The sequence below is a fragment of the Oenanthe melanoleuca genome, chromosome 1A, assembly GCF_029582105.1.
Source record: "Oenanthe melanoleuca isolate GR-GAL-2019-014 chromosome 1A, OMel1.0, whole genome shotgun sequence".
In the NCBI taxonomy this organism is placed as follows: domain Eukaryota; kingdom Metazoa; phylum Chordata; class Aves; order Passeriformes; family Muscicapidae; genus Oenanthe; species Oenanthe melanoleuca.
Genome location: NC_079334.1, coordinates 41,828,642 through 41,841,513, shown reverse-complemented (window position 1 = coordinate 41,841,513; position 12,872 = coordinate 41,828,642). Strand labels below are relative to the sequence as shown.

Sequence of the window (12,872 nt, the reverse complement as noted above, 5' to 3'; positions counted from 1 at the left end):
TCTACTTTCCCATCATATTGTACTGACACAGCACATAACTGCACTGCAGAAGCTGGGGAGGGATGCTGGGTGATTGAAAAGCTGTAGAGGTTTTCAGAGCACTGAGAAACAGGAGGTACACTGGATGTCTGTCATAATGCTGTGATATAAATATCAAGCAACGTTAATGCTTGGAAATATTGTAATTTCAAATTTTATACATTAAAAAAAAGGTCTTGCTGTTCTCCGAGTTAGTTGTAAGCTGAGTATATTCTCAAGTTGATATCTGGGACTTCTTTAATATATTGAAAAATTCCTCATTATACAAAGAATATAAAACATATTCCTTGTAGAACAAAATAATCAATTCTGATGTCTGCTTCTGCAGAAAGATAAATTTTAAACAGAATACAGAAATGTACAAATACAAAATAGAGACTGCTTTTGATATAATACTGACCTTTTACCAACCTTTGCTCCCAAGGCCAGTAGGGAATCCATGCTATATAATGCATTGATAGATACATAGATAAGCACATACATGCACACACAGACATATAAAACATATATATCTATTTGGTAAATAATGATTTCTAAAAAGAATTAAGCATTTAGTACTGAAAATCATACATTCTCATCTTTGTCAAGGGAATACATTTTCTGTTTAACAACTCAAATCATGTTCTACCAAGGACCCCTTAAAATGCATTGGATTTTGATCAGCTGAGAAATCCATCCTGCTGTAACTGCATAGCCAGATGAACAGTTGTCATGAACTGGGTCAGTAACCAAGCAGAAAATGGGACCTAAAAAGTATCCTCTAGGAAAAAAAAAAGTTCTCATTCCAAGTTGAAACAGACTCCAAACTAAGTTGCCAAGGATAACCTGGTTCAATCCAAATAAAGCATAATTGAGTTCAGTTGTGTAAGATACAGCAGATATATAAAAATTACTTGTGTTGCTATCTTAGTAATGTGGTTGCATAGCAACAAGCTCAGTCTGAACGATCATTCCTTTATTAGCTTTGTGAATTATCGTACTGCTAGAAAGTGGCTCTAGGAGAGAATTTAGCCTCAAAGAAAATTGAGAGCTTTGTGTAGGCTGACATAGTGTAAAGCAGAATGGAAACTGGGCCAAGTAATAGAAACCAGAATCAAACAGGCTTTGAGTTAAAAATGCTCCATGCACACAAGCTGACTTCTACAGTGCTTACTACTAATAGCAGTCCTGGCAGTATAGCTGGGCACCATCACCCCTGAGGAGTTTGCATTGCTCTCTGTGATAATGCATGCACACATTACTTCTAACATAACCAGGGTGGGGGTGGGACCAAAACTGGAGATGGAGAGACAGATGGTTCATTTGCCCACATCATTATAGTCTCAGGTGGTTTGGTGACTAAGACATTTCCTTACTCAAGCCATGGTATGTCACTACAGTGACGCTACAGCCTGCCCCTGACGGTATGCTTGCTTATTGCTCTGTCCCTTGCACCATATTGGGCAATTATTCTGCTTTTATTTAAGCACCATCAATGAACTCAGCTCCCCTATAAGCTGCAGAACTTGAGGAAAACTTGAATGTTGCTGAATTCATCAAAAATAAGTCAAGGGAAATAAAAAGGAAGAAATTAGTTTTTTTATCGTTACTATGTCTCACATTACGGCATTTTCATGTAGCCAAGTTGGGAGACTAGAAGCCTATGACTCCTCTGAGGTAGCATTCTATTTTTTAAACTTCTTTGCAGCAGTGAAGGGTAAAGGGCATACAGCAGTGCTGAATAAAGCTGCATCTTGAGGCCATACCTAGTCACTTATTAAACTGTGGTTACATTTACCAATGTACTAAGCACTATCAGCACTTATTATCTTCAGGATGACTTGTGGATACACTCGTGTCTCTGAAAAAGCAGGCAAATTTTATACTTTAATTAACTGAGAACAAAGATGCAGCTTTAAACAGAAGATGGATGACTTCATTCAACTCTGGATTACATCAGTCTTACAGTAGCTTTTGTTCATGAAAACTTAGACAACTACATTACTCTTAGAAGAGGTTAGTGTTGGTGTTAAAACACAGCACATATGCCTCACAGGTAGCTAGATTTTATTTATCATTTCGAACACATTAAGGTATTCCTCTTCAGTTCTCAGAACTCATTTATGGGATCTGAAATGTTCAGTTGGAAAAAAAAAACCACCTGGCAATACATGATATCAGAAAATACCCACACTTCACAGCTAGCTGAAATCCTACCAATGTACACTGGTACAAAACCATTTGCCACCCCACATCAGAACCCAGAAAGGAAGTTTTCCTCAACATGTGAATTGGTCTGTGCTCTAGGGAATAAAGATAGACTTTACCTTGAGCATTCTCACAAGAAATTTAGCAAAACTTTTTCTCAAATATCCCTGCCATTAAGCACCACTTCTACTGCACAGTATAGAAAGAAGTATGAGATTTCTCAGACTGTTTATGTCCCAAACAATTGACAGATTTATAAGTCAAAAAATAAACCAATGAAATCTGAACAGAAGCCCAGAGGCAGATGCACTTTTATGAACTTGAGTTTCTAGATGCCAAGAGGAATCATTTTTCCAAAGTGCGTCAGAGTACTATGTTAATAAAAAGCCCCATGTGACAGGGACTGTATTTCCCCTCAAAAATAAATGTAGCTTGCAAGAAACAGAGGATAACAACTGGGCAAAAAGCTAAAGTCATGATAATCTGGGCATCTGAATTACAAATGGTATGAGGCATAATTCCAAGGAAGTTGCAGGTTCTTACAAGAGGCATTTTAAAGTCCTTCCAGATACCAGACTGCTGGTTCCCAAAGTGGAGACATCTGTGCTTGGGGGATTAGGATGGGCTGCATTTGCACTGCAAAGACTGCACCTGTTTTCTCATCAGCACCCTCAGAAGAGTCATATTGTAAACAAAGCATTAATGAAGGCAAAGGAGACAAGACCCAAACTTTGGCTACACACTGTGAAAAAGATAAGGAGCAAAATACCAAATCAAAAGGTATCTTTCTTAAGCAGGGAAAGGTATCTTTCTTAAGCTAGTGGCTTTAGCTGAAATCCAAGCATATATGTAGGTTGTTTAGAAGTCACAGATAGCTAGAATAGAGCCAAACAGGAGAGCTTAAGAAAGACAATTTTGATTGCTATGGGCAAAGCAAACTTAAAATAAATCCCAGTGATGTAACCAGCTGGAAAACATTAATGGCTGCATAGGAAAAATGGCAGATAGGTGGACAAAAGAGTATCAGATGCATAAGAGCTGAATTGGTTAAGCATGGCAATCAGTACTCTATGCATTATGTCAATGTGATTTTTCCCACACATCCCACAGGATCATTAGAGAGCAAATAATTTGGGTCAGACTTGTCAAAAGGTACTGGCCACTTGTCTGCAGGCTGGTACTTTCCCCTACATTTTCCTCTTACTATTGAAATCTCCCAAGTAATTATTAATTACATTACTGTTATCATAATCCCTACTTTTTGCACATTCATCATTGTTATGCAGCTAAATGTGTAGTTTTCTCCTTAAATCTTTTCCATATGTCAAATCAATCTCCCCAGACTCTTAATTATTTTAATGTTGATCTTGGAATTTCTTCCAATTTGCAACAGATTTGTGATTTAATTTGATTTGCAAAATATGCAGAGCTGCCAGTATTCCCAAGAATTAACATCTCAGGTGTCACTCAACTTACTACAACTATGTTTCTTGTTAATTTATGTGAAAGCTATTATTAGGCTTCTGTTTACTGTGCAAGGCTATCACTTAAAAAAAGATAAATTATGCTGAATTCATTGACACCATTTTCAGAAAAATATTGTTAGGAAAATCTCTGAGACTCAGAAAGACACACAGGCTGGGGCAGAGGAGGAGGGAGGTTCAGCTGGATACAGGCAATAGCCTGGTGAATTCAACATATTTCTCATTTCTTTGAATAGGTTTTTTCATATGACCAAGTCAAAAAGGCCAAAAACCAAAGCTGTGGTTTTGAGACCCCTGATCTAGTGGAAACTGTCCCTTCCCGTGGCAGAAGGGTGGAACTAAATGGTCTTCAGAGTCCCTTCCAACTCAAACCATTCTATAACTCCATGATTCTAAAGAACTACTTCATCCTTTCTGCTTTGACTCTGAAGAAAAAAAAAAAACCCAAATGTACCCAACATAATGATGAGATGTCACATACAAATCCTTTGCCATTTTCTTTAGAAGTCAGAAGACAACCCAGGAGCACAAGCATGATGGTACCAGGCTGTAATGCACCATAATGGTCTCTCAGATTTTAAATCTCCACTTAGTTTGCCAAATCATTTGGCTTCTAAGTTACTGTTTTCTAAAAGGAGTGGAAAAAAAATCACTTGGCTAAAACGAAAATGAAAAGACAAAATAATCTGAAATGGATTGACAAAAAATGATTACGAAAAAACATTATATGGTCTGCAGACACTTAAAACATGTATGTGGCAGTGGTCCCACAAAGCTCAGATGGACATCATTGCTAATGTGTCCAGAGCATGCTTGGAAGAAGCAGCCCACAATTTGCAACACACCTTATGTGTTTTTATTAATTAATCCATTAAGAATTCACATGCATTTTCTGCCAAAGTACAGCACACTTGTGAAGTCTCACTGGTGTCTGGGTACAATGTTACAGATTACTCACTTCTCTCAAAAGAAACCCAAAACCAAACCCTAACCACAAAACACAAACAGAAAAAAGCCACCAGAAATATGCAATACATAACTTCATAAACCCCAGACAACAGCATGTACAAACATTAATTCAAAGATTCTGGCTTATATATTAATGCTTCATATGTCTTTCTTACAGTCAGTCATTTATCATCTTGCTCAGCCCAGGGGCACAGGGAGAACTGAATATACTGTCCTAGGGTACTCCTGCAGAGCACCCACACCTGCCCCTGTAGTACCCCCAAATGTGAAACATGAGACAGCCCCTGGGGAGGAAGTCTCTGGGAGGGTAACATCAGCTGCATTACCTCCCTCACATCATCTCAGTGACTCCAAACCACAGGAGAGGCAGAGAACACCACCAGCACTTCCATCCAAGCAACTTCCCCCTTTTATGCCAAATGGGAAGCAAAAAAATAAATAAAAGGTGGCCCATCATTTTGCACAGAAACAAAGCCTTAAAAGTCATCTGGGGCTCAGAAAATCCATGGCTTCTCCAGAGCAGGGAATGCATCTTCCTCTGCCTTAATATGGTCTACAGAAGATGCAATAAGTCTCACAGGGTCTTGTATCTCTCATTCAATTCTTGTTGGGTTACTCAGGTGAGTGGTGCCTATTCAGAAAACTAAAGATAATTGCTGAGACTAAACAGGATTAACCATTCACTGTGGCTGGTATGAACTCTCCATTGTTGGAGCCATGAGTGAAAAAGAGAGCTCTCATCTCTCATTTCCTACCTTCTGCCATAATAAATTGTGGAGAAAAAGACCTCCACTATGCTGCCAGCTGCAAATTACAAAGCAGCCTGAAAGACTGGAGGTGACACTGGGTTCTTCCTTGTTTCTGGAAGGAAAACTTTCTTTTCTAAAGCCAAGAAAACAGCCTGTGAATTTCTGTAATCCTATGCAAGGAAAAGATGTGAATGTTATTATTTCAGAAAATAATCAAAGCATTCTGATTTGATCCCAGCTAACAGCAACAGTGCAGCAGCATACTCCTGCACTACCCCAGCAGAGACTCATGCCATTATCTACCTTCCTTCCCTGGCACAACATCATTATATTCCAGGTTCTGGAAAGCAATGTGGAAGGGGAATGAGATAATAACATTGTAGGATACCAAAGCATGGTAGCCCAGGGCATATTTTTATGCCTTTAATTTGCAGTTTGTGCATCCATTTGGCATATGGGTGCAACTTAGAAGTCATCTCTTCTTCTCATAACTATGATTTATTTCTGAACATAAAAATCAGTCATGAACAACAGGTTTGTGTAAATATGGTTGTGACTAACTCAATCTAACCCTGAGAATCTTGGTTCCAATATAAATACAAATAACAATATCTGAAATTGATGTCCTTATTACATCCTTTGTTGTGAAAATAAAAATGTAATTCAGATCTATTGTAAAACTTGCATTAAACATGCCAGGACAAAAGAAACTGGAGCTGTTTTGGAAGCAGGTATTGGCTGTCTAAATCAGTGTTTTGTGTGCATGACTCTGACAGAGATAGATAGCACAGATTTCTTTTCAAATGCCTTGTACAGTAGAAAAACTCTTCAATGTCACTGATTTTATGGCTCTTTTCTATTTTGATCAATGACTGCTAAATTATATGTATGTTCATAGGATGGAACAATAAGGTATGCTAGTCTGCCAGCAAGTTGTGGACATCACTTACATCATAACCTGCCTAATCAAGGTTCACATATAATTTTTCAACATCTTCCTGGGCTTCAGCTAGCCTGTGCAAACAATGACATATTAATGCCAAGATACAGAACATATTTTTCCTGCTGAGTAATATTCCAAAGGATGTGTTACCAGAGCTTCATCTCCAGTTTACAATATCAGCTATTTTATGCACAACTACAATTCCCAAACTAGATTCAAGAACACAGCATTACAAGAAACTCTGAGCTGAAATAAGCTTTTTAAATTTTAACACTTAGTAGCAATTGCTTAGGGTCAATTGCTGCTTGCTTGCCCTATTCTTGTTATACCTGAACTGGATTAAAAAACAACCTCCTCCTCAGTCTCCTTGATATTTCAGCTGGAAAGCTAAACACAGAATTGCAAATAAGACAAATAGAGACTACTTGATAAGAACTTTAAAATCTGCAGAGGGGAAAAAAAAAAGCATTGAATGACAACATTTATTGCAGACACTGAAAAAATTTAAAGTGCACTGGACTCTTTACATGAGTATTGAGAGATTTGGACAGAAGTGCATAGTATAAGTCCTGGGTACATATTAACTTAATTAATGAACTAGTGCCTCCACTCTAGGCGCTCACACAATAGTTGTGGAACCAGAAAAAATAATGCAGTTATTTTGTGACATATACACTTTATGATTTTAGGTTGCCATTGACTGAAATGCTATCATCCAGCAGGGACTGTATCCTCATGGTTGTCTGTGTCCAAAATTTACTAAAATGTAACTCCAGGCCCCAAATATTAGTAAGTGGCATTACTCACACATACAGAGTCTTTGACATGCATACACAGCTTGACACACAGTTCAGATGCCCTAGCAGGTCTTAAGATTTGAAATACTATAAAACTTTTTCATCTAAGTTCCTTTTATTGCCATTGACTTTTCCCAGCTTGATCGAGGCAACAGTGGAAAAGAAATAATTCATTTTGCCACCCATCAGGCTGATATCATAGGAAACTATGATTTACAAATGTGGAACCACATCCAGTTTAGAGAGTGAGATCTAAAATGGATTTCCAACACCTTTTACAGAAGTTGACTGTCTAAAGGTCTTTACTACTCTGTATTTCATAACAGTATGTTTCAGCAAGTATGAAGAATGCAATGTGAGGAGCCTCAAGAACTACCTTTATTGTATTTATAGGCACTCAAAGCCCCTGTGAAGTTGGTGATGGTTTACTATTTGCAAAGTTCAATCAGAACAGCAAGTTAAGGGAAGCCAAGCAGAAAAAGTATCACACATGGATTTAGATACAGTTGGTCCTAAAATAATCCCAATATTCACACTCAGGAGGCAGTGAAACAATTTCTTTACTCTGCAGAGAGTGTGGAAAATGTAAGAAAATTATCGGGGTGCTTCAGAAAGAACCTGCTGTGGGCAGGCTTTATAACCTGAGCCTTCAAGAAGTGGGCTTACTGCTGGAAAACAGTGCTTGTCAATGTATCAGAGGAATAATAAGTACAGGTAGGACAGCATTGACAAAAATCACATGTATGTGATTTGAAATCCATGTGCCTGAGTGTTGTGCATGTTCAGACAAAGAAATCATGGCAGTTTACAAAGAAGCTGTTTCTGCATCAAGACAAAAATGCCAAGACACAATGGACAGGACAAAATTAGAAATTAATTTCACAGTGCTGCCTTCACATTCTGAATACTCTCATACATTTATAGCCAATTACTGTTAGATAATATGAACTTCAAGCAAACTTTACTGAGAAAAGATAGCCTTTTATAGAAAAAGCTAATTTGTTATCCTGTGCACACAAAATAGGGATACTATTTTGTTCACTGAGTAAACATGTAACATAATTGATTCATGTTTTCTTATCTATGTTTTAGGAAAAAGTACAGGAACACTTAGAGTCAGCCTGGGCCTGATACTGAAGGCTGTTTTAAGGTCCAGTGTTCATTCCATATTCCTAAATTACTTTGCAATAGAAGAAGAGTAGAAGACAGAAAGTCACTATGAACCAAACACATCCACTGGAGTTAGAGCAAAAAGGGAAGATACAGATGTGAGACTGACCATGCTGTCCAGTGGCTCAAGGCAGGCAGAACTCCTGCCCTCTGAACTCTGCAGAACTGAGCCTGAGTTGAGAATGAGGCCACAACAACTCTTAATATGTAGCAAATTTAACTCCATACAAAGTTTGCAGAAGAGTCACTGTACTCCAAGAGAAGCTGTACTGAACCTAGTAAACCTAGTAAAACAGCACTATTTTTGGTCACTTGTTTTCCTCTTCAGTCTCCTCCTTTCAACTTTGTAATCATCACCCAAAAACGTGCAGACCCATAAGACAATCCAGCCTACTTTACAATTTCAGGCAAACAATATGACCTACTCATAACCTGTGAAATGCATTACCTTTTCTGTACCAGATTTTGCTGCTTATTCTGTTTAGCATTCATTTAGATGCTCTGTGACTCCAACAAAGATAAACTTCAGAAGAACCATACCAATACTCCCAAACACCACCATCCTGTCTCTCCCAGAAACACAGAGCTCTTACCTGTGCATGAATAATCATCAATGCGAATGTATCCTGTTTTGCAGACACACATGAAGGATCCTGGAGTATTCACACACATGGTGTTCTCACGGCAGTAGTGCCGTCCTTCAGCACACTCATCAATGTCTGTGGACAAGGCAAAGAGGATCACAAGTCAAACTCAGCAGTATTTTTTGCAATCCCTCCATATACTGCTGTTCACTTCCTTCATTAGTGGGCTAGACTAAAGAGTTACCTAAATATCAGTGCATCTTGGAAAGCTTTTGGGCTTTCTCCCTTTAAAAAAACTGCTTAAAATATTCAAACAAGAGAAGCACCATGAGTTTCTGTGAACAGCTATTAGTAGAGTAACAAAGAAGATTACACTGGCTTACATCTTTCCTTTTGAAGTGTCTCTGATGTTATTCCTGTGACTTAAATAGAACAGGAAAAAAAAAAAAAAACAAGGTCCCAAACAATTGACCAATGGCCTTAGCACTGCAATGGCATCCATCACTGCACCTGTCCAGTTACCTCAGTCATCAGTACACAAAACACACAATTATATGCACACTGCATGCCTTTGATCTAACAGGAACCATTGTTTAAGAAGAAACTGTAAGGAACATGGTAAGATCTGGGAAGACCCTGAAACTTAGTATAAATTTCTCTTAGAACGATGAAGTAGTCAATCAGTATTTTTAATATATATAAACACATGTATCTGTATCTGCAAATATGTACATACATACGTATATAGATATGGATACATATACACACTGTACCTGAAAGGAACCTGTGAGAATCTCTTTATATAAAGATCTGCTTTGACAGAACAAAATGTAACTTGATAAAATACTTGTTGGGGCAGAACATCTGTTGCAGTATAAGATCCTAGAGAAAACTCCCAACAAAAATTTCTGTAGGCAGAGAATTCAAAACCTAATTTGTTTTGGTTCTCTCTTGGGCTTCAAAATTAGACATATTTCTTGTATCAGGTTATAACTCAATGGTAAGACAGAAAAAGCACAACAAATAACAAAAAACCTTCTACATAGTAGTATTATAGTGGAAAAAGAAAAGCTATATTAATTTGGAAGTGCTCAGTAGCACACTGTTCCTGTAATAGTAATGATAAAGACACCATTACTGAGATGCTCAGTACACCTATTTATATTGTCACACAATGTGTCACTGAACCTTGCCACCAAAGTATGCTAAAAATCAAATGGGCTGATTGCTGGTTTGGCTTTGTTCCTGCTCATCAGTTTTGATTTCTTTCTTGCTTTCAATGATGTTTATAGCTTTCAGTAACCTCTGTAAGGAAAAGCATCTTCTTGTGGAGTCTAACAATAGCTGAAGACAAAAGACTGTTTATATAAATTCAAATCAGGGTTGATTTCTTAATGCTGCAATGCTGAGTGGCAACATTATTAACTCCTGTACTTTGCTCCTGCTTAGGTGGTGTGCTTATCCCTTGTTTCTTCTTATCTTCCCTGTGTCTTTACCAACAGGAATTTACCAACTGCTCCCATTGATTGCTTTCTCCCCCCTCTGCATTCTTAGAAAATAATTTCCCTTCCTGTACAAAACAGTGTGACACACAATATTAGTGATTCTGTAGTAAGTTCCTAATTTCATTCAGTTTTGAAAAAAGAATTTTCCACAGGTCCTCTGCCTACTGCTGGAGAAGCTGGGGGCATTTGGCTACCAAACACGAAGGTGTCCACTGCAAAAGAATTTCGTGGCTGATGTACTCTGGCTGGTTCCCTTCCCTTTACCCTGTAAACTCTGCAGGCACAAAAGAATCATAGGTGTGTTAAGGTGCTTGTTTGTAAAAGCTACTCTTGCAATTTTTATGTACATAATAATGCACAATAAGGCTCCAGATACATTTTATGAACTTTGTCTAAGAACACCAAAAAAGAGTGAAGCTATCATGACACTACCACAGCTGGTTTTGCACAGAGAGTGGAATAGGGCACAGATCTCCTGACTTACAGATGTTCTGCAGAAACACAAGCATGCAGTTCACAAAAGCAGCCAGCAGTTACAACATACAGCTCAGCCTCTACAACAAATGATGCAACTTGTGTCTTTCGTAATTCCAGTTAACAACTCCATATTAAATTAATTGTGTTGATTTGTATTTATGTAACAACATCAATCTTCAAGTAATGAGAGGTCTTAGGTTCCCAGCATCAACAGACTGCCTAGAAGTCAGCTCTGGCACCCTCACAAAATTCTGCTTAAAAATCCAAAGCCTCAGAACCATTAAAGAGAACTTTCTGAAAACTATAGTAATGATTACTTTGGCAGGTAAATAGCCACAGGAAACCCAAAATGCCAACAGTTTTTATTTTGCAGGGAAAAACTTAAAGTCAAAGTTCCTTTGATTCAAACCTCCTAATTTAGAAGTGCTTTAAATAAAAGCTTTCACTTTGCCAACATACCACATATTGAGATTTTGAAAAATATTTTATTTATAAACATCTTTTTTTCCAAATCATACTTGTTCAACTGATACAAAAAACAAACAAACAAACAAAACAAAAAAAAAAAAAAAAAAAAAAAAAAAAAACAGAAAAAACAACCCAAAAAAACCCAAAAAAGACCAAAAAATCCCAAACAAACCCAACTAACAGGCTAACTTTGAAGTGTTCATTTGGGCAAATCTGACGTACTGGTTTTTTCAAACTGATTTGCAAAGATATTGTTCACATTTTTTAAATGCTCACTAAAAATCAAAACTCCCAATCAACTCTCTGATATTGCTTCTATCACAGGACTATGTTACATTGGCATCTAAGGACCCTCTACACCACGGACACAGCAGATAAGATGTTTTTGCAAACAACTAGCAACTTTAGTACTAAATAAAGATAGTTAATACAGAAAGGGTAAAATAACAGTCAAATTACAATGAGTAACACAGATTAACCTTAATACTAACCTAATACTAAAAGCTTGATATTCCACTCCCCCTTTGGCACTCCACATGTAAGCTCCATACACATTAGGTTAAGATACTACAGATCAAGGAGTACTGAATTAGGGCAGGGAATGAGCACAACATCTGTTGTCTTTCAAAGCTAACAAAATAAAAGCCTTTTCATCCTGTTTACTGATTGAAAATATCTTTTATTCACCTGTCATGGTGTAAGCCCTGTCAGCAGCCAAGCCCCAGGCTGCCAATTGCTCACTCTCCAACCAGTGGGAACAGGGAGAGAATCAGAAGGATAAAAGGTAGAAAACTTGTGGATTGGACAGTTTAATAGGGAAAGCAATGGCTGCACACACAAGCAGGTTAACAAGCAGGTTAACACAAGGGGTTAACTCTCTGCTTTGCAAGGCAGGCAGGTGTTCAGCCATCTCCAGGAGAGCAGGGCTCCATCACATGTAATGGTTACAGGGCATGACAAACTCCATCACTACAAAAGTCCCCCTTTTTTCTCCTCCCCACACTGCACACACTGAGCATGCTCTCACATGGTCTGGAATCTCTCTGTGGTCAGTCTGGGTCACCTGTCCAGGTTTTGTCTCCTCCCAACCCCCCAAGCACCCCCAGTCTCCTCCCCAGTGTGGCAGTATGAGAAGCTTGAAAGGCCTTGGCTCTGTGTAAGCCCTGCTCAGCAATAACAAAAACATCCCTGTATTATCAACCCTTGTTCAGCACAAGTCCAAAACACAGGTTTGTACTAGCCACTGTGAAGAAAATTAACTGTACCCAGCCAAAACAAGCATGCCACCTTTAGACAGAAAAGCACAACAGAAAACCTTATGCATTTCCACATCTAAGAAATCCTACAACATTTATCTTAATTTCCTTCTGCCAAAAAGCCTAGTTAGCATATTAATGCATATTCAGGTTTTACTGTTCAGCTGGTAAGACACTGAAGTCAGTTCAATAGGATGAATGCACCATTCCAATGGTTCTACACATTCAACAATAAAGACTTGTG

The 12,872-nt window shown here is 38.1% G+C and overlaps 1 protein-coding gene across 1 annotated transcript in view; it reads right to left on the bottom strand.

The window, feature by feature from the left end:
• The window catches only part of NELL2 (neural EGFL like 2), a 133,403-nt gene that overhangs the window by 51,702 nt on the left and 68,829 nt on the right, over positions 1 to 12,872 (bottom strand). The window contains exon 13 of the mRNA XM_056516275.1: positions 8,932 to 9,057. Within this exon, the coding sequence (XP_056372250.1) occupies positions 8,932 to 9,057 (126 nt within the window). The remainder of the gene's footprint in view (positions 1 to 8,931; positions 9,058 to 12,872) is intronic.